This window comes from Oncorhynchus tshawytscha, linkage group LG08 (assembly GCF_018296145.1).
Source record: "Oncorhynchus tshawytscha isolate Ot180627B linkage group LG08, Otsh_v2.0, whole genome shotgun sequence".
Lineage (NCBI taxonomy): Eukaryota > Metazoa > Chordata > Actinopteri > Salmoniformes > Salmonidae > Oncorhynchus > Oncorhynchus tshawytscha.
The window spans coordinates 56,950,487-56,974,985 of record NC_056436.1 but is presented as its reverse complement, the minus strand read 5'-3'; the positions used below and the strand labels follow the sequence as shown (position 1 = coordinate 56,974,985).

The window sequence follows — 24,499 nt, the reverse complement described above, 5'->3', positions numbered from 1 at the left end:
TGTAGCCCATTGCCAGATTACATCAATTTCCATAATTCATTGTGTGTGAACTGAAATAATCAACCGTTGACAAAGAACTGTGGAGAATGAGATGACACATCCACAGAAGGCTGCCGAGAGGAGGACGGCTCATAATAATGGCTGGAACGGAGAGAATGACATCAAACACCTGGAAACCATGTGTTTGATGTATTTGATACCATTCCACTTATTCTGCTCCAGCCATTTCCACGAGCCCATCCTCCCCAGTTAAGGTGCCACCAACCTCCTGTGCACACATCACACTTTCAACCACAGTGACGACATTCACACTGCAAATCGTCTGCTAACTCAAATCAAAGTTCATTTGTCATGTGGACAGGATACAGCAGGTGTAAACAGTACAGTGAAATGCTTATTTGCAAGCTCGTCCTTAACTTTACATTTTTTTTTCACCTTTATTTAACCAGGTAGGCCACTTGAGAACAAGTTCTCATTTACTACTGCGACCTGGCCAAGATAAAGCAAATCAGTGCGACAAAAACAACTACACAGAGTTACACATAAACAGACATACAGTCAAAAACACAAAAGAAAAATCTATGTACAGTGTGTGCAAATGTAGAAGAGTAGGGAGGTAAGGCAATAAACAGGCCATAGAGGCGAAATAATTACAATTTAGCATTAACACTGGAGTGATAGATGATGATATGCAAGTAGAGATACGAGGGTGCAAAAGACCAAGAGGATAAATAACAATATGGGGATGAGGTAGTTGGGTGTGCCATTTACAGATTGGCTGTGTACAGGTACAGTGATTGGTAAGCTGCTCTGACAGCTTTAAGCTGCTTAAAGTTAGAAAGGGAGATATAAGACTCCAGCTTCAGTGATTTTTGCAATTTGTTCCAGTTATTGGCAGCAGAGAACTGGAAGGAAAGGCAGACAAAAGAAGTGTTGGCTTTTGGGATGACCAGTGAAATATACCTGCTGGAGTGCGTGCTACGGGTGGGTGTTGCTATGGTGACCAGTGAGCTGAGATAAGGCGGGGCTTTACCTAGCAAAGACTTATAGATGACTTGGAGCCAGTGGGTTGGCGATGAATATGTAGTGAGGGCCAGCCAACGAGAGCATACAGGTCGTAGTGGTGGGTAGTATATGGGGCTTCATCCAGTTTGCTGAGTAGAGTGTTGGAGGCTATTTTGTAAATGACATCGCCAAAGTCAAGGATTGGTAGGATAGTCAGTTTTACAGGGTATGTTTGGCAGCATGAGTGAAGGAGGCTTTGTTGCGAAATAAGAAGCCGATTCTAGATTTAATTTTGGATAGGCGATGCTTAATGTGAGTCTGGAAGGAGAGTTTACTGTCTAACCAGACACCTAGGTATTTGTAGTTGTTAATATATTCTAAGTAAGAACCGTCTAGAGTAGTGATGCTAGTCGGGCGGGCGGGTTCGGGCAGTAATCGGATGAAGAGCATGCACTTAGTTTTACTAGCATTTAAATGCAGTATTCAATATAAAAGGTAAGAAAAACTGAAAATCCAGAATATAATCTTAAAAAGAGCACAGATTCAATACTAGGTCAGATAAAATAAAAACACACAAGAACACCTGGTGTTATACGAGCAAAATGACATCTAAAAGACAGTTCTGAATAAAAGTTGAAAATACGTATTTTCCAGACGTTGAAATATATATATTTTTATAACTTTCTACAGCTGTACATCAATTCACTTATATCTACATGTCAATTAAGAAATAATTATATCACATTCAAACATTCTTATTCCAATTAAAAGAAAATGGAGCCAGTTCAATATTACAGTTTGGAACACCTATTTTTGCCATCACACGTTAGCTTTTTCAAAAGTTTGAAACTTGCATTGGTTATGCGGCAGGGTAGCCTAGTGGTTAAAGTGTTGGACTAGTAACCGGAAGGTTGCAAGTTCAAATCCCTGAGCTGACAAAGTACAAATCTGTTGTTCTACCCCTGAACAGGCAGTTAACCCACTGTTCCTAGGCTGTCATTGAAAATAAGAATTTGTTCTTAATTAACTGACTTGCCTAGTAAAAAAAAAATGCTTAAAGTTACAACCAACAGAACTCTTAACAGTTACAGAGCCCAGTCTCGGACCAGGATGTCTTGCTCCCAGGCAGACTAAATAACTTTTTGCCCGCTTTGAGGACAATACAGTGCCACTGACACGGCCTGCAACGGAATCATGCGGTCTCTCCTTCACTGCAGCCGAAGTGAGTAAGACATTTAAACGTGTTAACCCTCGCAAGGCTGCAGGCCCAGACGGCATTCCCAGCCGCGCCCTCAGAGCATGCGCAGACCAGCTGGCCGGTGTGTTTACGGACATATTCAATCAATCCCTATACCAGTCTGCTGTTCCCACATGCTTCAAGAGGGCCACCATTGTTCCTGTTCCCAAGAAAGCTAAGGTAACTGAGCTAAACGACTACCGCCCCGTAGCACTCACATCCGTCATCATGAAGTGCTTTGAGGACTAGTCAAGGACCATATCACCTCCACCCTACCTGACACCCTTGACCCACTCCAATTTGCTTACCGCCCAAATAGGTCCACAGACGATGCAATCTCAACCACACTGCACACTGCCCTAACCCATCTGGACAAGAGGAATACCTATGTGAGAATGCTGTTCATCGACTACAGCTCGGCATTCAACACCATAGTACCCTCCAAGCTCGTCATCAAGCTCGAGACCCTGGGTCTCGACCCCGCCCTGTGCAACTGGGTACTGGACTTCCTGACGGGCCGCCCCCAGGTGGTGAGGGTAGGCAACAACATCTCCTCCCCGCTGATCCTCAACACTGGGGCCCCACAAGGGTGCGTTCTGAGCCCCCTCCTGTACTCCCTGTTCACCCACGACTGCGTGGCCATGCACGCCTCCAACTCAATCATCAAGTTTGCGGACGACACAACAGTGGTAGGCTTGATTACCAACAACGACGAGACGGCCTACAGGGAGGAGGTGAGGGCCCTCGGAGTGTGGTGTCAGGAAAATAACCTCACACTCAACGTCAACAAAACTAAGGAGATGATTGTGGACTTCAGGAAACAGCAGAGGGAACACCCCCATCCACATCGATGGAACAGTAGTGGAGAGGGTAGCAAGTTTTAAGTTCCTCGGCATACACATCACAGACAAACTGAATTGGTCCACTCACACAGACAGCATCGTGAGGAAGGCGCAGCAGCGCCTCTTCAACCTCAGGAGGCTGAAGAAATTCGGCTTGTCACCAAAAGCACTCACAAACTTCTACAGATGCACAATCGAGAGCATCCTGGCGGGCTGTATCACCGCCTGGTATGGCAACTGCACCGCCCTCAACCGTAAGGCTCTCCAGAGGGTAGTGAGGTCTGCACAACGCATCACCGGGGCAAACTACCTGCCCTCCAGGACACCTACACCACCCGATGCTACAGGAAGGCCATAAAGATCATCAAGGACATCAACCACCCGAGCCACTGCCTGTTCACCCCGCTGTCATCCAGAAGGCGAGGTCAGTACAGGTGCATCAAAGCTGGGACCGAGAGACTGAAAAACAGCTTCTATCTCAAGGCCATCAGACTGTTAAACAGCCACCACTAACATTGAGTGGCTACTGCCAACACACTGTCAATGACACTGACTCTACTCCAGCCACTTTAATCATGGGAATTGATGGGAAATTATGTAAATATATCACTAGCCACTTTAAACAATGCTACCTTATATAATGTTACTTACCCTACATTGTTCATCTCATATGCATACGTTGATACTGTACTCTATATCATCGACTGCATCCTTATGTAATACATGTATCACTAGCCACTTTAACTATGCCACTTGGTTTACATACTTATCTCATATGTATATACTGTACTCGATATCATCTACTGTATCTTGCCTATGCTGCTCTGTACCATCACTCATTCATATATCCTTATGTACATATTCTTTATCCCCTTACACTGTGTATAAGACAGTAGTTTTTTTTTGGAATAGTTAGTTAGATTACTTGCTCGTTATTACTGCATTGTCGGAACTAGAAGCACAAGCATTTCGCTACACTCGCATTAACATCTGCTAACCATGTGTATGTGACAAATAAAATTTGATTTGATTTGATTTGATTTGAGAAGTTTTTCTTGCTTTGACTGTGATATGTGGTTGTTATCTACCTTAGCTGAATGCACTGACTGTAAGTGGCTCTGGATAAGAGCATCTGCTAAATTACCAAATGTAAATGTTAAAATGAACACTTGCAAAGCATGCTGGGTGTTATTCTAATCAGCTCAACCCCAAACAAGACCAAATTTGGTCGGACTGGACTAAATCTGAACCAATCATAGAAGTCTATGTTTCACAGTACATAGAGCACAGAAGATTGCAATAGAATGCTATGCCATACAGTAAAGTACTTTAGTAGAGTAAAGTACAGTAGAGTACTGTAGGGTACAGTAAAGTACAATATAGAACATTATACTGTACTCTACTATGATGTGCTCCACTATACTGTAATCTAGTGTACTATACTCAAATTTTCTTTGCTATATTAAACTGTTCTATGCTGTCCAAAATTCGATCTGAACCAATCATAGATGTCTATGTTTGGGCCAAATCAAAGCCGGTCTGGACCAAACCTGAACCAATCATATAAGTCTTTTTTGGTGGCCAAATCAAGTCAGGTGCGGACCGGACCAAAACTGAACCAAATATAGACGTCCATGGTGGGTTCAGATTTGGTCTGGACGGACATTGAAATCAAGGCCAGTGCGGACGGACCAAATGCCAACGTATTTTCAACGTCTGTGCTCACAGGGTCAGTACCAGTACTATATCAATGTGTAGGGATACTGGCCCCCCTCTCTACTTGGCTCCTTCCCTCAACTCCTGGGCCCTTTCAAAGAACAAACGCTGGAAGTGGGTTCTGATGGCAGTGGGGGGTCGGGGGAACAAAAGGCCAGGAGGTGGCAGATTCCTGAAACATTAACCCCCCCCCGGCTGGATGGACGTTTGAAGACATACGAGGTGAGTGGGTGGGAGGTCAAATAAGGTCTCTGAAAATCTGGGGCCTTTTCAAAAGCTGACAGACTTGTTTAACTGTCTAAAACATGCACCCCTGTAAATCATTAGAATCAAATGTCAAAAGGAGTTACAAATTAGCAAAAAATATCCAACAAACCATGAACATGCTTTAGAATTTTGCGATAGGTAAATTGAATCAATGTTCCTCCACTGATCACAGTCCACCCCCATCCCCCCATGACACCTTTCAGTTAATCTACTCTGACAAATCCTTCAGTCTATTGTATTGGGACATTCACAGGCTTTTGTGAATTCCTGTTGAATGCCTGTGAAAAGCCTCTCTGGAGGTAAGCCATTGTAGCCAAGGGCTTGGTTTTTACAGGACTGTCTGACAAAACATTGGTGGCCCTAGGTCGAGTTCATGATCCTTACGGTGTCCGCATGCTTCCCAGCCGAAACAGTTCAGAAGAGTTCATGCATATATTATGATGACATTTTGCGATGTTTTCGTTCGTTTTTGGACTTCGGTGAGGAATTTTTCAGCTGCTCGGGCACATGACACTTTTCTAGAGGTAAGCTAGTGTTCAAAGCCAAAGTCTCCACCCCTTCGTCTGTGATTGGTCAACAGTAGGGATTCTTAAATAATGTCTTTGCACATTTTTTTAATTGAGAAATACTGCACCAAACATCTTAGTTAGTTGTAAAATTGCGTTACTAAGATCTCCTCTGCAAAAATGTCAAAATTAATGACAGATTTCTTTAATTATTTTAGATGAATTCTGACAATTTTGAGAATTGGCTACTGCGTCTCAAAATGGACAAACAGTACTACTAATACACTTTTTTCTTGTTTTTCAAGCGAAGGTCTTTTAAAGGAGTATGAGAGCACACTTGTTCAGTTCGCCTAGCCGAGTGAGGCGCCAGCCAAACTGAAGCATGCTGATGCCTTTATTGTTAAACGTGAGATTAATCAATCTAGATATCACAACATATCATGTTAAAATCCGTCTATAAAAAGTGTGCCCTGCCGAACACCAAAAAGATGACCCTTCCTGAAATATATTGGATCCCAAAACTAGAAAATCAAATCCAATTTTATTTGTCACATGCTTCGTAAACAAAAAGTGTGGACCAACAGTGAAATGCGTACTTACGGGCACTTCCCAACAATGCAGAAAGAAAGAAAATAGAGAAATAATTGAAAAGTAAAACACCTAATTACAAAAGTAATAATAGATACATAATGATTAACAATAACTTGGCTATATACTAGGGGTACCCGTACCGAGTCGATGTGCAGGGGTATGAGGTAATTGAGGTAGATATGTACATATAAATAGAAATAAAGTGACAGATGGTAGGTAAACAGTAGCAGTAGCGTACGTGATGAGTCAAAAGAGTTAGTGCAAAAAGGGTCAATGCAGATAGTCTGGGTAGTTATTTGGTTAACTATTTAACTAACTATTTAGCAGTCTTATTGCTTGGGGGTAGAAGCTGTTCAGGGTCCTGTCAGACTTGGTGAATCGGTACCACTTGACGTTGCAACAGCAGAGAGAATAGTCTATGACTTGGGTGCCTGGAGTCTTTTTTTAGGGCCTTCCTCTGACAACGCCTGGTATAGAGGTCCTGGATGGCACGGAGCTTGGCCCCAGTGATGTACTGGGCCGTAAGTACTACCCTCTGTAGCGGTCGGATGCCAAGCAGTTGCTATACCAAGTGATGATGCAGCCTTTCAAGATGCTCTCAATGGTGCAGCTGTAGAACTTTTTGAGGATCTGAGGGCCCATGCCAAATCTTTTCAGCCTCCGGAGGGGGAAAAGGCGTTGTCGTGCCCTCTTTACGACTGTGTTGGTGTGTTTGGACCATGATGAATCCTTAGTGATGTGGACACAGAAGGACTGGAAGCTCTCGACCCGCTCCACTACAGACCTGTCGATGTGAATGGGGGCATTCTCAGCCCTCCTGTTCCTGTAGTCCACGTCTTCCTGACGTTGAGGGAGAGGTTGTTGTCCTGGCACCACACTGCCAGGTCTCTGACCTCCCTATAGGCTGCCACATCATCGTCAGTGATCAGGCCTACCGTTGTCGTGTCATTGGCAAACATAATGATGGTGTTGGAGTCGTGTGTGGCCACGCAGTCATGGGTGAACAGAGAGTACAGGAGGGGACTAAGCATGCTCCTGTATTGAGGGTCAGCATGGCGGATGTGTTGTTACCTACCCTCACCACCTGGTTAGGAAGACCATGATCCAGTTTCAGATCCTGGACTTACAGCTCGTTGAGTGCAGTCTTAATGCCAGCATCGGTTTGTGCTGTTAAATAGAAAGCTACGAAAAATATTGATGAAAATTGTATGGTTTACAGCTTATCATGAGGTATTCTAAGTCAGGTGAGCAGAACCTCGAGACTTCCTTAATACTAGAGATTGCGCACCAGCTGTTATTAACAAAGAGACACATCACCACCCTTGCGCTTATCTAACGCTGCCGATGCATAGAAAACACAGCTAAAATATTATCCATGTTTCCGAGAAAAATAGGATGTTAAAGTTCTCCAGGACCCGTTGATAGGATAGTCTCGAACGGTGTTTGTTCTCCAGTGATTGTACATTTGTGTCACGCCCTAACCTTAGATATCTCTGTTTTTCTATATATTTTGGTTAGGTCAGGGTGTGACTAGGGTGGGTACTCTAGTTATTGTATGTCTTGGGTTTTTGTAATCTAGGGCTTTTGTATGTCTATGTTGGCCTGATATAGTTCCCAATCAGAGACAGCTGTTTATCGTTGTCTCTGATTGGGGATCATATTTAGGTAGCCATTTTCCCCATTGTTAGTTGTGGGAGTTGCTTTTGTGCACTCCAGTAGCTTCATGTTTCGTTTGTTTAGTGATTTTCTCTTTATTACAATTATGTGGAACTCTATGCACACTGCGCCTTGGTCTCACTCATACGACGATCGTAACAATTTGCCAATAGGCGGTTTATTTACTCGCTGCCGTAGTTTCATCTGGGTGCCCGCACGTCAGCCACTGTACCACTTTCTCTTCCGAGTATTGGGGATCAGGGCCTGATCCAGGTTGTGCAGTACGTCCTGCGCCGCTGACTCATTCAAGAAGAACAGTGGTCACTGTTCTGATGTCCAGAAGCTCTTTTCAGTCATAGGAAATGATGGCGGAAACATTTTGTACAAGAAAAGTTAAGATCAGCGCAAAGAAACTGTCACGACTTCCGCCGAAGTTGGTCCCTCTCCTTGTTCGGGCGGTGTTTGGCGGTCGATGTCACCGACCTTCTAGCCATCGCTGATACATTTTTAATTTCCCATTGGTTTTGTCTTGTCTTCCATCACACCTGGTTCCAATCCCATCAATTCCATGTTGTGTATTTAACCCTCTGTTTCCCCTCATGTCCTTGTCGGTGATTGCTTATTGTAAGTGTATGTGTACGTCCGTACTGGTGTGCGTCGGGTTATGTTACCCATTGATTTTTATTATTATGTTTTCTGGTGGGTTTTTGTAAATAAACTGTACCGTTGGAAACGGTTATTTCTCTCCTGCGTCTGACTTCTCTGCCGCCAGTTCGCACCCTTACAGAAACACACAAAATAGCCCGTAAAACAGCCCCTATACATTCTAGCGCCATTCTCGTAACACAATTGCAAAAGTCAATGTAAGATTATGCAAACCCACAAAAACATTGATTTTGAGTAATTGAGTTGGAGCTAAAAAAATTCTGGGAACTTTCAATAAATTCCCTGGTTTTCCCGAAATCCCGGTTGGAAGAATCCTAGAATCAGGAGAGAATAAGATAGAAATCTAGAATCCTCCATCCAGGATTTCTGGAAAACCGCGGAATTTATTGAACGTTCCCAGACTTTTTGAACCCTAGTTGGAGACAATCTTATCTACTCTTTTAGATAGATGGCTCCACTATAAATACATTTTAAAGTGCCAAATTGTATCTACTAAGACATGGGGCCACAATGTGTCCAGAAAGTAATACGTCTCTGCCAAAAACAAAAGATATTCAGATTTTTTTTTAAACATGGCAAGGAAGAATATCAGATTCTTTTGGTCGATGTGAAAGCTTCGAGGGCTTTTAAGGGAAGTGCAGTTGCTCCAGTTTCAACTGTTCTGCCTTATTATTATTGGACCATGCTGGTCATTTATGAACATTTGAACATCTTGGCCATGTTCTGTTATAATCTCCACCCGGCACAGCCAGAAGAGGACTGGCCACCCCACATATGCTCTCTCTAATTCTCTCTTTCTTTCTCTCTCTCGGAGGACCTGAGCCCTAGGACCATGCCCCAGGACTACCTGACATGATGACTCCTTGCTGTCCCCAGTCCACCTGACCGTGCTGCTGCTCCAGTTTCAACTGTTCTGCCTTATTATTATTCAACCATACTGGTCATTTATGAACATTTGAACATCTTGGCCATGTTCTGTTATAATCTCCACCCGGCACAGCCAGAAGAGGACTGGCCACCCCACATAGCCTGGTTCCTCTCTAGGTTTCTTCCTAGGTTTTGGCCTTTCTAGGGAGTTTTTCCTAGCCACCGTGCTTCTACACCTGCATTGCTTGCTGTTTGGGGTTTTAGGCTGGGTTTCTGTACAGCACTTTGAGATATCAGCTGATGTACGAAGGGCTATATAAATAAATTTGATTTGATTTGATTTGCAGTCAAAGCTCTGTTCACAAACTCAATGACACAGAGTATAATCAAAAGAGCTTGAACTCAGCATGAGGGAAGCACACAATACCTGGCAGAACCTTTCAAAGAGTTCATGATGGTCAAGCAGAAGACTTGCTGACATTAAAGTTATTGTGGAATTTGCTATTATTGTGGTCCTTCAAATCTCTGATAACCTATTCAACTATCCTCCGTTCTAACATCTTTATCCCATTCAGAAAGGCTTGATTAACGGATATCATCAACGTGGATCATCAGGAAGGAGTATCTTGATCACACCTGTGACTGTACTAAAGGGCTATTCGTCAGTGCACTGTGACCTCAGGAGCCAGAATGACCAAAATCAACCTCCACTGGTGTTTTTGATTCATTTTGATAACATTTCTAAAAACCTGTTTTTGCTTTGTCATTATGGGGTATTATTTTAGAACAAGACTGGAATGTAACCAAATGTGGAAAAAGTGAAGGGGTCTGAATACTTTTCGAATGCACTCTGAACTCAGGAGCCAGAATGAACGTAATCAACCACCACTGCTGAAGAGATATTGCGTCATCCCTGTTCATACTTATATATGGCGGAATAATAAACCGAGCCGCTATTGGGATGAGTCGCGATTTAAAATGGTCCTATCAAACTCTAAGACAGGTTTATCAATATCATGCTTAGACTAGTAAATAGGTCGGGAGACTGAACCAGGAATTGATTAGCAATATCTAATAAGTTAATGGAAGTATGTTAAAACGATTGACCACTAGTCATTAGAGAGAGACCTAGCACATCTTTCACCTCTATTACCATGAACAAAGGCTCAAATCAGATTTCACATCTGTTTTGGCTCATTTTAATGTTTTAGTTGTTTGAGGCACCTACACTTATGCCTAATTACACCTCTGCAGAGATTTTTCTACTATCAGCCAGTGGATACACAGACACAGCAAATATATCATTTATTACAGTAGTACTGTATTTGCCTTGATATTGAAGTCTCGTCTGTATGTTGTTATACTACTCCCGTGAAAGGCTTATCCTTTTATAAAGTCCATTACCCAAGCTAATGTAATATAAGGTCACATGGCTAAGAAGGCACAGTCCTATTGAGTATCTCACACTCTTTACAGGAATCTCACACCACTTACCCTGCATACAGCAAGTAAGGGAGTAGAGAAAATCTGTCCTATCATGAATGACATATGAGAATACCTCCAAGCCATGTGCCCAAACATCAGCCCACCCCATGGCCTGCCACAACCTGCCAGTGGGGAGAGGCTCTGCCGACTTTCATCCACCCACGGCCTCTCATATCACGCCACCACTGCCACTCTAAACACAAACTCATCTAAACGCTCATAACGGAATGTAATTATAGAAGAAATCTGAGTGTGAAATTGAAGTGGCATAATCTATCCATCTACAGTCATTCACAGGCACAGGAGCATCCCCCCGAAGACAGGTTGGAGCAGGACAAAAGGGGATGGGAGTCCCGCTGTGAGTCAGCACAGTGTAAGGGAATTAGTGTTAACCCTATTTTTTCTGCCCAGAAGTGGGCATAACTCTCGGGGGCCAGATCAACGGGGTGGAAAGTTCAGGGCACGGCAAACAGAAATGCACTACGTAGACCTGGAATGACTCTTGATTCAGCTTCAGCGAAACTACTGTCTACTCTAAGCAGTGAGTTCCCCTCAAATGAATTGCCCCCTGGTGTTTCTTGTGAATGTAGTAGTGTGTGTGTAGTCTCTAATAAGTTGGTTTCATTGACCTCTGAACTATTGCATTGACCCATGGCTTATTTAGAGTCTCACAGTGGAGGTGTCATAATACCCATAAAACCTAGCGGTCAAACAGGGAAATGGTTCCATTCATTTTCCACCATTCATTTTTCCCATGGGGGATTTTAGAAACACTTCAAATAAGGGCAATGTTTCTTGTCGGCTTATCCTGGCGTGACGTTTTGATAACCATGTAAATCTCACTCAGACATGGTGACTTTAATCAATATATTAGGCTGTATTTACTCTCCGATTCGAAAATGCTAATTAGCATCAAAGTAGACATCATCCAAAACTACAAATCCCTGCAAGTTCCTGCTTGTCATCTTCTTTGTTAACAAGCATTGTGTCAATTCTATGTTCACAGAATTGTCCATTTAAAGAAAATGTAGCCAATTTATGAATTGCCTAATTGAACAAAAATATAAACGCAACATGTAAAGTGTTGGTCCCATTTTTCTTGAGCTGAAATAAAAAATCCCAACAATTTTCCATATACACAATAAGCTTATTTCTCGCAAATGTTGTGCACAAATTTGTCTACATCCCTATTAGTGAGCATTTCTCCTTTGCTAAGATAATCCATCCACCTGAAAGGTGTGGCATATCAAAAAGCTGATTAAACAGCATGATCATAACACAAGTGCACCTTGTGCTCGGGACAATAAAGCCCACTCTAAATTATGCCATTTTGGCACACAACACAATGCCACAGATGTCTCAAGTTTTGAGGGAGTGTGCAATTGGCGTGCTGACTGCAGGAATGTCCAACAGAGCTGTTGCCGGAGAATTGAATGTTAATTTATCCACCATAAGCTGCCTCCAAAGTCATTTTAGAGAATTTGGCAGTATATCCAACCGGCCTCACAACCGCAGAGCACGTGTAGCTACGCCAGTCCAGGACCTACACATCTGTTTTCTTCACCTGTGGGATCATCTCAGGAGGGGGATCCTCAGGAGTATTTCTGTCAGTAATGAAGCCTTTTTCTGGGGAAAAACTCATGCTGATTGGCTGGGCCTGGCTCCCCAGTGGGTGGACCTGGCTCCCAAGTGGGTTGGCCTACCCAGTCATGTGAAATCCATCGAATAGGGCCCAATACATATGACCTGTAATTCGGTAAAATCTTTGAAATTGTTGCATGTTGCATTTATATTTTCTGGTCAGTATATGTTTCGCTAACGTTAGAAAATGAATGGTGGAGAAACGTTTGGAATCATTTCCTTGTTTTATGGGTATTATGACTCATACTGTGGCACTCTATGGAGGTGCCTCTTACCTTCGGTGTTGGCCTGTAGGGTCTTCAGGGCTTGGATGAGGTCTTTAAAGCCGTCCAGATTCCGGTCATTCTGACTGTACAGCAGGATCTTCTTGGCATCCGAGAACAAACGAGAGATTCTACAGACATCCCACAGTGAAACAGATTAACAGAGAATAGAATTGAATTGGTTCAAATCGAGTTATAAATGGGATATTTTAAAGAAACATTTAAGAGACCATTTTCTTTATTTGGATGTTATTCATCTAATGAAACGAGCCAAGTACAAAATAAAGTGTATTAATATTTTCATGTCTTATTAAATATAGAGCTGCAGCTTGGGGTGGGAACTCACATGGACTCATTGAAGTTGCCCACGACCCCAGGGGACTCTCCAGGAGTGGGGTTGCGGAAGCAGGGGTTGTTGGCATTGCAGATGATGCCTTGGATCCACGGAAGGGTGCCTGCCGAGGGCATGGCCTTGTTGGGGAAATGACCTGACGGAGACACAGGCAGGGATACCATCAGTAACATCACTGTCAGTTATGTAGCGGTGAAAAAAGTAACGCTTCCTATTTTTTTCCAATGCAAAAGGTGGGTAAACTGTTGGGCAAAAGAATTGACTCTACTACACCACTGGTCAATGTACAGTACATTCATAAGACACGCAGAGAGAGGACGCGGGAGAGCAGAGGAAGAGATCCAGGAAGAAAGAGTCAACTTGGTACATGTTGAAATGTAATAATGTTTACACCACATTCAACTACATCTATGAATGTAAAATATGACTTTCAAAGTATTCAATTCCATCTTTCTATTCAGTCTATTCACCCACTATCAACAGGGAGCGGACAGGAGAGAACACCGGGTAATCCAGCCACGTTTGAACTGATACTGAGACACTTAAAAGGCTTCTACATCAACCTGCTGGATCTACTTAGAGTGGTCTTTGAACATCGTACAGAGCTCCAAAATCCTATTTTTGTCTAGGCAAAATGCAGGTACACCTGGATGAGCACAGATAGCTGATGTGTGTTCTCAGATTGCCTTATCGGGCCAGCAGCGGATGTGCTAGCATCAGCTAACCACGTCTTGTCCCATCCTAAGGGTTTCACTCAGCAGCTACAGACCTTATTGACGTGAGGGAGTGATTGCTTAAGTAAAATGTAGGACCTTGCCCCCCAAGATGCCGTCTCTCCCTCCCCGAGAGGCAAGCAGTTATTTGTGTGTGTTATCAGTAAACCTTAAGACTACCAACTGTCCCACTGCAAAGGAAAGCAGAGATAAGAGATAACCCCAAGTAGCCAAGTGCTTAGCAGATTCAGGGTGGCCATCTTGCTTTTAAGAGTGATCGTCTTCAACAGCCTACACAGTTTAACGACTTAATTAACTAGTGGGTGATAAATCGGAATCCTTAAATGGCATTTAGCTGGGCAGTTTTCAAACTATCACCATATTCAACATAAACCATTTTAAATATTCAAAAAGGGCATTATTTGGTGTCTTATCGCTCTGTCATGTTTTATTTTAATTTTTAATCATTTATTTTTTTTGTGTGGATTACATCCATACCCAAAAGCAATAGGTTAGCCAGGCCCTGTGCAAGGAAGAACATGTCTTTCCTATCTGGTGTTTGAGCAGTTAGAACATACACAGACCCACGTGATGTATGATTCAAAGAATAGTATGCCTCTGCCTAGTGCCAAACCAAGACTTTAGGTGGAATTGAATGCAATTTACCAGCTAATGCTTCTGTTTTCTGGCAGATGGAAAAAGCACAGGCTTCCGGGAATGAAAGAAATTGGATATTCTGTTGTAGACAAGGATTTCTCAGGAGATGTGTTCATCCCATTGATAATAGTTATTAGTGGCTGTATAAATGCTTTGTCCTCCACAACTATATCCTAAAGCACGTTTGTAGACTCTTACACAAAGTAGGATCAATATGTCCACCAGTTTGACTTTGCTAAACACATAGCTGTAACACTATTTTGTGCCTCGTAAAGAATGCAGAGTATCGAGTCCCATACTAATAAACATAAGCTTCTTTAGCATAGGGGAGGTATCCGGCCAATTTATTGATCTTGTTCTGTGAGGTCCCCCCAGAGATATAATTAACGGTAACCCAAGGTTTCTCTAGCATATCAGAACGTCTACCGGTTATCTCATTCTGGTGAAAAGATGCTTGGTTCAGCCAGTGCATGTCCATTACGTACATTTCCCCCATACCCGTGCCAAATAGTCTACCTAGGCCTTGCGACCTTCATCAGCTTTCACATATAGAAAGGTGATCATGAGAATGGAGCGGCAATAAAGGTGTCAAACTCTGAAACCCCCCTAAAACCACAAATATGTCCACCGCCATCATGAGCCACTTCACAAATAAACTGTCAATTAAAATAGAAAATGTAATACATATATCTGTACCGTTTTGGCTGATCAAATAGGCCCATTTGTCTTAAACAAATGATCAAATAGCCCCCCACCACTCTTTTGCATTCAGAACAGCCTCAATTCGTCAGGGCATGGACTCTACAAGGTGTCGGATGCTGGGCCATGTTGACTCCAATGCTTCCCACAGTTGTGTCAAGTTGGCTGGATGTCCTTTGGGTGGTGGACCATTCTTGATACACACGGGAAACGGTTGAGCATGAAAAACATAGCGCTTGGCACCTACTACTTTACCCCATTCAAAGGCACTTAAATCTTTTGTCTTGCCCTCCCCTTCATCTACATTGATTGAAGTGGATTTAACAAGTAACATCCATAAGGGATCATAGCTTTCACCTGGTCAGTCTATGTCATGGAAAGAGCAGGTGTTCATAATGTTTTGTACTCACAGTGTGTTTAAATATATATACACCGGGCTACTGCAGAGGCTGTCGTTTTGTGTACTTTTTCATAACGACAACTACAAGTTTGATGTCGGACGACAGTAGAATGTTCATGATGTCACTACAACAATTGTCTATAGAAATGTTGCTAGACGGACAGTAAACCAGCCTTTAGGCTATATTGCCAATTGGTGCCTGTCATACAGTGTATGTGTTCCCCTGAATCAACAACTACCCTAAGAATGAATTACTAAAGGGTTCCGCAAACAAACATTTCCCCTGGTGCCACTAGTCCCTCTAGCTTTTACAGTTGTTGGCACTAGTCCATGAATTGATGATTTGGTCAGACCTAAATCACGAGTAATCATCTTATTAAGTCCTTTGTGGTGCTTTATTAAGAAGTAGACTACTGAGGGATTCAAGGGGATGAGTTGTTTCATCCAACAAGTCCAAGCAGGAAAGCATTACTCAAGATATTTTGGATGTGCTTTAGACAAAAAACCCAGTCATAAAACATCCACACCTGATAAAGACCCCACCATAAAAATCAACACAGTTAGGCTGTACGTGAAAAACTATGTATTTCATTTTTTTGCCTGAGTGTGTTTACTCGAGTGGCCAGCATAAATGCCTCCACATGGCATTGTGGCATGTCAGTGCATGATATTGCTAGCTTGTATATTGTAGCATCTTTGGCCTGTACAGTGTACAGTGTACAATTATTAAAAGGCAACAGAGTTCATCCCCAGATTTCAAATCCAAATGTCTCTGTGGCCAAAACAGCAGGATGCGTTAACCAACCAGTTGAGTGTCTTGTGAAGAAGTGGGTGCTGAAACAATGAAAAGGACAGGGAGGTGCATCCTACTTACACTCATGTTGTTCGTACGGAGGGTAGTTCAGTCTCACTGATATCAAAATGAAGAAGATCAACAGGGGCCATACTATCTCAATCAGCAGTTGGAGCTAGAGAGAAAACACAAACAAGAGAAGAAAGCCAGTCAGCATTTTCATTAAGGAGCATGGCCTATGGAAACCATGACTCCTCCCCCTCCTCCCCACTTTATTAGCGTAGACCTAGCTTGTCTGCTCATTGTCTGGAGCTCTTAAAAGCTGGCATTCAAAATTGCTCCCTCACTGCAACATATAATATGTCTGCATCAACGCCATACGCAGGCAGGATGTAGCTCTCTTAAGATGGCTTTTATTAGTAACTCATTCATAATAGATGCAAAGCTATCAATGCAAACAACCCTGACTTCAAAATAGCCTATGTTACACATCCACATCCAGCAACAGTGAAGTCAACTCTGTTGAAGGGTTATCAGGTGTATGCTGATTGAATTAGGAGACAGAGAGAGATGCTACTCCAGCACATGTAAAGCCATCTAGAGGCAGGATTCTAAGACATGTGGGAAGACTAGTACAGACAAGCTGTAGTAGCAATTAAAGCTAACGTTGCTAAGTTAAAGCGCTGTCCCTGTGGCAGGGTTGGGGAGTTGTGAATTACATTTTTTTTAACCTTTATCTATGCAGGTTTTTCTCACTGAGATAAAATCACTTTTTTTGAAGAGAGAACTGGTACAACAGCAGCAGAGGGAACAAAGTTTCAGACAAAACAACTTACATACACTAACACAACATGAACAAAACTATAGACACACATACACTACAACAATTACATATTAAGTAAAGAAACACATGCAACGTAACTGGTCATTTAACTTAATTTTGCAGTAAAATGTGTGAAGTAAGCAATCATTCCCTTCCTTTTTCGGGCATCAGACCACCCTTAAGGCGAACACATACTTCCCATCCGAAAGAGTTCTGAACTGTAGACCCGGTATATTCTTCTTAATACAGTAATAATACAGTCATTCCAACATGTTTGGAATATACTGTAAACATTATAACATGAAGAACATAATTATACATTCTATTTCACTATTTAAGTTTCCAATCAAACAAAGCCAGGGAAAAAGTCCCAATTCCATACCAAGGACTTCTACACTTCACACAATCTGATATAAAAATGGACTGCTTACCGTTTGCCTCCTTCTGTAGGTAAAGTTCTTCCACAACAGCAAGCCCAGCTGAGTTGAGATGGACATCTCTACTCTGGACCTCTTACGCGCAAGCTTCCCTTGGCTCTAATTCTCTCAACTGAAATGACACACAGGCAGTGGTGACGTGGGGTAAAAAGACACCAGCAAGTCCAGCCAGCCAGCACACAGCTCAAAGGTACAAGGTCAAGGGTCACTTGTCTATCTGGTGCTGACTAGATCACATCTCTCCAATATGTCCTCCTCATATGGGAACTTCTCTACAATGTTCCCAGGCAGACTGAGAGAGAGAGGAGGGGCGGCGGGGACGTTCATACATGCAGATATTTACAGGTTTTTAGTGCTTCCGTCAGTGCACTAATCACTGATGATCACTGATGATCACTGATGATCACTGATGATCACCGATGATGCCTAAACAGCACAGGATTGTTTTTTTGAATGTGATTTAAATAGTAATTTAGCGTATGTACTTGGGGCACTACATTTGAAGTTGTTAAAGGAGATCCCAATTTTTTTTTAAAATTAAGTCCATGATTTAATCAGCATTTCACACAGCATTTCACACAGATTTAATTATGTGATGTCTTTGATAAAAAATCACAAATGTTTTGGGGCTATCACTATCCTGGGTTGCAATGCTCTACCAACATGCATGACAAGGTTATAGATGCTTTGTGAAGCCTCAATTTAATATGATTTATAAAGCCTTTATTAAGCGGTGCTTATTATAAAGCACAGGTTTATGTCATATTTTACATAGTGGGTTATGTCACATTTGACTTTGGTGGTTATGTCACACAGTTATGCACCCTTTATAGAGCATGACATACGGTTATAGATCATTTGTGAATCATTTATGTGGTGCTTATGAAGACTTTATGAAGTTATTCTTGTTAGGCCTATGACTTATCTCTTAATGTAGCATAATAACTGTATGTTATCATGTACCGGGCACTATGCATATGGAAAAATCTGACAAGTTCAAACTTTAATGGTGATACTTGCATGAGATACCATTAACAAAATATATATCAAAACAACCCTCCTCTTTGCATTAGTGTGTTCAGCGTAATCAGTTCATGAACCCAATAAATGGGACATGGGTATAAGTGGATGAGTAGGCTACAATCAGCGCTTCTAGCAGTCTTTCAAAGAACAGTCGGTGTACAGTTGAATTATCTCTCTGTATTTTGTCCTCACACAAGAGCCAGGTGGACTGCGCAGGTTATTTGACAATATAAATGACAACAAAATAAATTCTCACAAATGATTAACGGACTTATTAGTACCATGTTATTTTGCGGGGCTTCACATGATGTGTAGCCAGCAACAGCCCATAATGTATATTGGAACAAAGTAACTTTAGCTTGTTTCTAACTTGATTATTACCGTGTTTGGTGGCGATATGTTGCTTCGTAACGTGCGCAGAGATAACTCAACAAAGAATATCATAAAATATGGGATAGTGTTTATTTAATACGTCTACTTTTGTCTAACACTATGTATGGGTTTACTGAGAATATTCGTGACTTGTGGTGTTCTCAGGTTCCTTTTCAGAGAAAAATCGAATATTTTTTTACAACTAAAATAAACCTGCATAAGATTGAATGTAGCCTATCATCAGGTATTTTTCACATAATGAGTAAATCAATTTTACATGACAACAAAAAACGTCGTTGCAAATGTGCCCGAGGACTAGGATACAGCAGCCTTGTTCATGTTTTCTAATGAAGTAGCCTACAATAAAAAGCTACGACAAACACCCTTTTGCTATAAAACAAAAAGTCTATAATTGATGTTGACAATAAAAATATCAGAAGTTTCATATTTTTCTTTAGTAGATATTTCTACCATTGAAATAAGAGAGAGAACACAAAAAAAACGAATTAGAGACAATGAATGAGTGGAAAATGGAAATAGCCTACCTTTTTCCAAAGGCACGAAATCAGATCCCTTTCAGGAATTAATTGTGGTTCCTCCCAAGCTAAATAACACTCCTTCACTACTTTTTTGATGTTTTTGTCTCGGCTTGTTTATCCAGGCATTTGTGATCTGTACACAGAGGAGGAGAAGCGTTTGAATCTAGACAAGCTTTTATATGGAGAGAACCGTTGCTATATCCGCTTGTAGAACTGATGTTATACTCTCGGTCATGGATATGTTCTGTGATTAAACCCCCTCTTGTGGAGCACGTGTAGACTCAAAACAGCTCTTGAAGTGCATACTCGCACTTCCCGACCTCCTAAAACATCTGGAACTGATAATCACAATTAGGAGAATCAAAATAAATACCATAGGCCATAAATAACATAGGCTGTACATGTATTGAACGTAGTAAGCTCCATAGTAAAAAAAAAAAAATCCACACAGAATGTAATATGAAAAATCACAACTTTGAATCCATGTTTACATTAATTCTCAAACATTACAGTCAACACATAATATGGTCGTGTTTGACTTTCATGAGATCAAACCATTAATGAAATATTTCTCCTGATTTCTTCCAATCATTTCCAGGTTGCATGTACTGGTAGCAATAGGCCAATGATTAATCATATCGATCACTTCAGAAACAACAATGAGTTCAGCTGAGGGGGTGTGTTCTTTGTAAAAGACTGAAAACAGATTCCCAAAGGCAAAACACCCAGTACAGTGTCATTGAAAGGACATATTAGAAGAGACAACCAGACCTCAAATACATGTGTATTTGAGTATTTGTTATTGAAATACTTCATTTTCTGTGTATTTGAGTATTTTCAAATACACAGCTGAAAACAAGTACTTTTATTTGAGTATTTGAATAGTTATTTGCAAAAAGGTTGACCAAATTGTATTTTCTACATTTTCAAATACTTATTTCAAATCCTGTTTTCAAATACATGGGTTAAAATATTTTAGTATTTTCTACATTTTCAAATAAAGATTATCTGAATGCTTGATTTGAAATGTATTTAAAAGTATTTGAAATTCCTGAAATAATATTTGAACCCAGGTCTGGTGAAAACAGTCATTTGCTGTCCAAAAATGGCATAAATTGGATTAGTTAAAATAAATATTTTAATAGGTGGAAATCATTAGGCCCATTAAATAGTAAAATAATTGCATCATAGGTAATGCAGAGAGTCATGAAACCAATTTTAGTAGATTTAACTTACCAATATTGATCATTCAAATATGTGTGAAATGCTTGATAATGTATGTCATATCAACAGAGAAGTATATTTTCTGTGTGATTTAAATATTGACTGGCTCTCTCATCAAGCTGCCCACTCAAGGAAACAACTTCAAACTGTAACCAGTGCCTGCAACCTGGTTCAGGTTATCAGTCAACATACCAGGGTATTTACAAACAGCACAGGAATGAAATCATCAACATGTATTGATCACATTTTTACTAATGCTGCAGAAATTTGCCTCAAAGCAGTATCCAAATCCATAGGATGTAGTGATCACAATATAGTAGCCATATCTAGGAAAACCACATTTCCAAAGGCTGGGCCTAATATAGTGAGTAAGAGGTCATACAATAAATTTTGTAGTGATTCATATGTTGATGATATAAAGAATATTTGCTGGTCTGTGGTGTGTAATGAGAAGCAACCAGACGCTGCATTTGACACATTTATAAAACAGCTTATTCCAGTTACTAGATACTTATTCCAGTTACTGGCTTTCTAGCCATTAGAAAATAACTGTAAAAACTGTTAGAGATACTCTGAATGATCGGCTCTGAAAAGTCAACTGACATTTACTCCTGAGGTGCTGACCTGTTGCACCCTCAACAACCACTGTGGTTATTATAATTTGACCCTGCTGGTCATCTATGAACATTTGAACATCTTGGCCATGTTCTGTTATAATCTCCACCCGACACAGCCAGAAGAGGACTGGCCACCCCTCATAGCCTGGTTCCTCTCAAGGTTTCTTCCTAGGTTCTGACCTTTCTAGGGAGTTTTTCCTTGCCACTGTGCCTCTACACATACATTGCTTGCTGTTTGGCGTTTTATGCTGGGTTTCTGTACAGCACTTTGTGACATCAGCTGATGTAAGAAGGGCTTTATAAATACATTTGATTGTTTTGATTGATTGATTGTTAAATCCCCTTGGGTGAAAAATTGTATGGTTGAGAGGAATGAGACAAAAAAAAAACTTTGGAGCACCTTAAAAACATTTTGGGGGAAAAAGCCAACTCGGCTCCATCATTCATTGATTCAGATGGCTCATTCATCACAAAACCCACTGATATTGCCAACTACTTTAATTACTTTTTCATTGGCAAGATAAGAAAACTTAGGGATGACGTGACAGAAACAAACGCTGACACAACACATCCAAGTATATCTGACCAAATTATGAAAGACAAGAATTATACTTTTGAATTCTGTAAAGTCAGTGTGGAAGAGGTGAACAAATTATTGTTGTCTATCAACAATGACAAGCCACCGGGGTCTGACAATCTGGATGGAAAATTACTGACGATAATAGCGGACCATATTGCCACACCTATTTGCCACATGTTCAATTTAAGCCTACTAGAAAGTGTGTGCCCTCAGGCCTGGAGGGAAGCTAAAGTCATTCCGCTACCTGAGAATAGTAAAGGCAACTTTACTGGCTCAAATAGCCGATCAATCAGCCTGTTACCAACCCTTAGTAAACTTCTGGAAAAAATTGTGTTTGATCAGATACAATGTTATTTTACAGTGAACAAATTGACAACAGACTTTCAGCACGCTTATAGGGAATGACACTCAACAAGCACAGCACTTATACAAATGACTGATGATTGGCTGAGAAAAATGTGTGATAAAATGATTGTGAGGGCTGTCTTGTTTGACTTCAGTGCAACTTTTGACATTATCGATCATAGTCTGTTGCTGTAAAAATATATGTGTTATGGCTTTACACCCCTGCTATAATGTGGATAAAGATTTACTTGTCTAACAGAGCACAGAGGGTGTTCTTTAATGGAAGCCTCTCAAACATAATCCAGGTAGAATCAGGAATTCCCTAGGGTAGCTGTTTAGGCCCCTTGATTTTTTCAATCTTTACTAACGACATGCCACTGGCTTTGAGTAAGGCCAGTGTGTCTATGTATGTGGATGATGCAACACTATACACGTCAGCTACTACAGCGACTGAAATGACTGCAACACTTAACAAAGAGCTGCAGTTAGTTTCGGAATGGATAGCAAGGAATAAGTTAGTCCTAAATATTTCCAAAACTAAAAGCATTGTTTTTGGGACAAATTGTTCACTAAACCCTAAACCTCAACTATGTCTCGTAATAAATAATGTGGAAATTTAGCAAGTTGAGGTGACTAAACTGCTTGGAGTAACCCTGGATTGTAAACTGTCATGGTCAAAACATATTGATACAAAAGTAGCTAAGATGGTGAGAAGTCTGTCCATAATAAAGCCCTGCTCTACCTTCTTAACAGCACTATCAACAAGGCAGGTCCTACAGGCCCTGGTTTTGTCACACCTGTACTACTGTTCAGTAGGGTGTTCAGGTGCCACAAAGAGGGACTTGGGAAAATTGCAGTTGGCTCAGAACAGGGCAGCACGGCTGGCCCTTAAAAGTACACAGAGAGATAACATTATGATATGCATGTCAATTTCTCATGACTCAAAGTGGAAGAGAGATTGACTTCATCATTACTTGTTTTTGTAAGAGGTGTTGACAAGTTGAATGGACCGAGCTGTCTGTTTAAAATTCTAGCACACAGCTCAGACACCCATGCATACCCCACAAGACATGCCACCAGAGGTCCCTTCACAGTCCCCAAGTCCAGAACAGACTATGGGAGGCACACAGTACTACATAGAGCCTTGACTACATGGAACTCTATTCCATATCAGGTAACTGATGTAAGCAGTAGAATCAGATTTAAAAAGCAGGTAAAAATACACCTTTAGGAACAACAGGGACTGTGAAGAGACACACACAAAGGTACAGACACATATATATGCACACATTGTGATATTGTTGTATGGTGGTATTGAACATTTTGTGTTGTGGACATGTGGTGGTGTAGGGATGTTATATGATGTACTGTTTTATCTTTAGCTCATTCAGTACAAACATAGTTCACTGTTTTATCTGTTGTTTTATATGTAATGTGGGTATTTTGGTGTGTTTGGGCCCCAGGAAGGCAGCAGCTAACGGGGATCCCTAATAAATACAAATACAAATTCCATGCATAAAAGAGGAAACAGAATTGGACTATGACCTTTCCACTCTGCCAATCTGAATGGGAAACTCAGCTGGTTCAGAGGTCAACTAGGCCTACTCAAAGCTCAATAACTTATCAACACAGTAGCCAGGCTTCTGATCAGATAGAGCATATTCTCAGCAGACCACCTTCAACACTCTAATCAGAAAAGGGACAGTTCAAAGTTTGCAAGCCAAGTTGATGTCATCCCATTATAGGCATCAGGAGAAATCTGCAGCTCATGCCTCACTCCCTTAATTAATGTGAAAGATGGGAAGAATGTATTAGTAATATTTGCAGAAGCCTAGTACTGTGAAACAAATAACACAGACAATGTAATGTTATTAACCACCAACATTTGGAGTACACTGATCTGTGACTGGTGACTCAATTCTTTCCAACTTCCATTGCAGTAAATTAAAGGTCCAATGCAGCCATTTTATCTCAATATCAAATCATTTCTGGGTAAAAATTAAGAACCTTACTGTGATTGTTTTAATTGTAAATGGTCTAAAAGAAACAAAGGTATCTTCTTAGCAAAGAGCAACTGTCTGGGAGTGGTCTGAGTGGGGAGGGGAAGACGTAAAACTAGTTGTTATTGGCAGAGAGGTTTGGAACGCTCTTTCTTATTGGTCTTTTAACTATTTTACCGCAGG

General features: G+C 41.2%; 1 protein-coding gene across 1 annotated transcript in view; it reads right to left on the bottom strand.

Moving 5' to 3' along the window:
• The window catches only part of LOC112256275 (phospholipid-transporting ATPase ABCA1-like), a 44,722-nt gene extending 24,902 nt beyond the window's left edge, over positions 1 to 19,820 (bottom strand). Inside the window, exons 1-5 of the mRNA XM_042325659.1 lie at positions 19,557 to 19,820; positions 17,611 to 17,728; positions 16,438 to 16,531; positions 13,089 to 13,230; positions 12,755 to 12,873 (exon numbers count right to left, since the gene is read on the bottom strand). Of these exons, the coding sequence (XP_042181593.1) occupies positions 12,755 to 12,873; positions 13,089 to 13,230; positions 16,438 to 16,531; positions 17,611 to 17,676 (421 nt within the window). The 5' untranslated portion in view covers positions 17,677 to 17,728; positions 19,557 to 19,820. The remainder of the gene's footprint in view (positions 1 to 12,754; positions 12,874 to 13,088; positions 13,231 to 16,437; positions 16,532 to 17,610; positions 17,729 to 19,556) is intronic.
• Between the last annotated feature and the right edge of the window lie 4,679 nt (positions 19,821 to 24,499).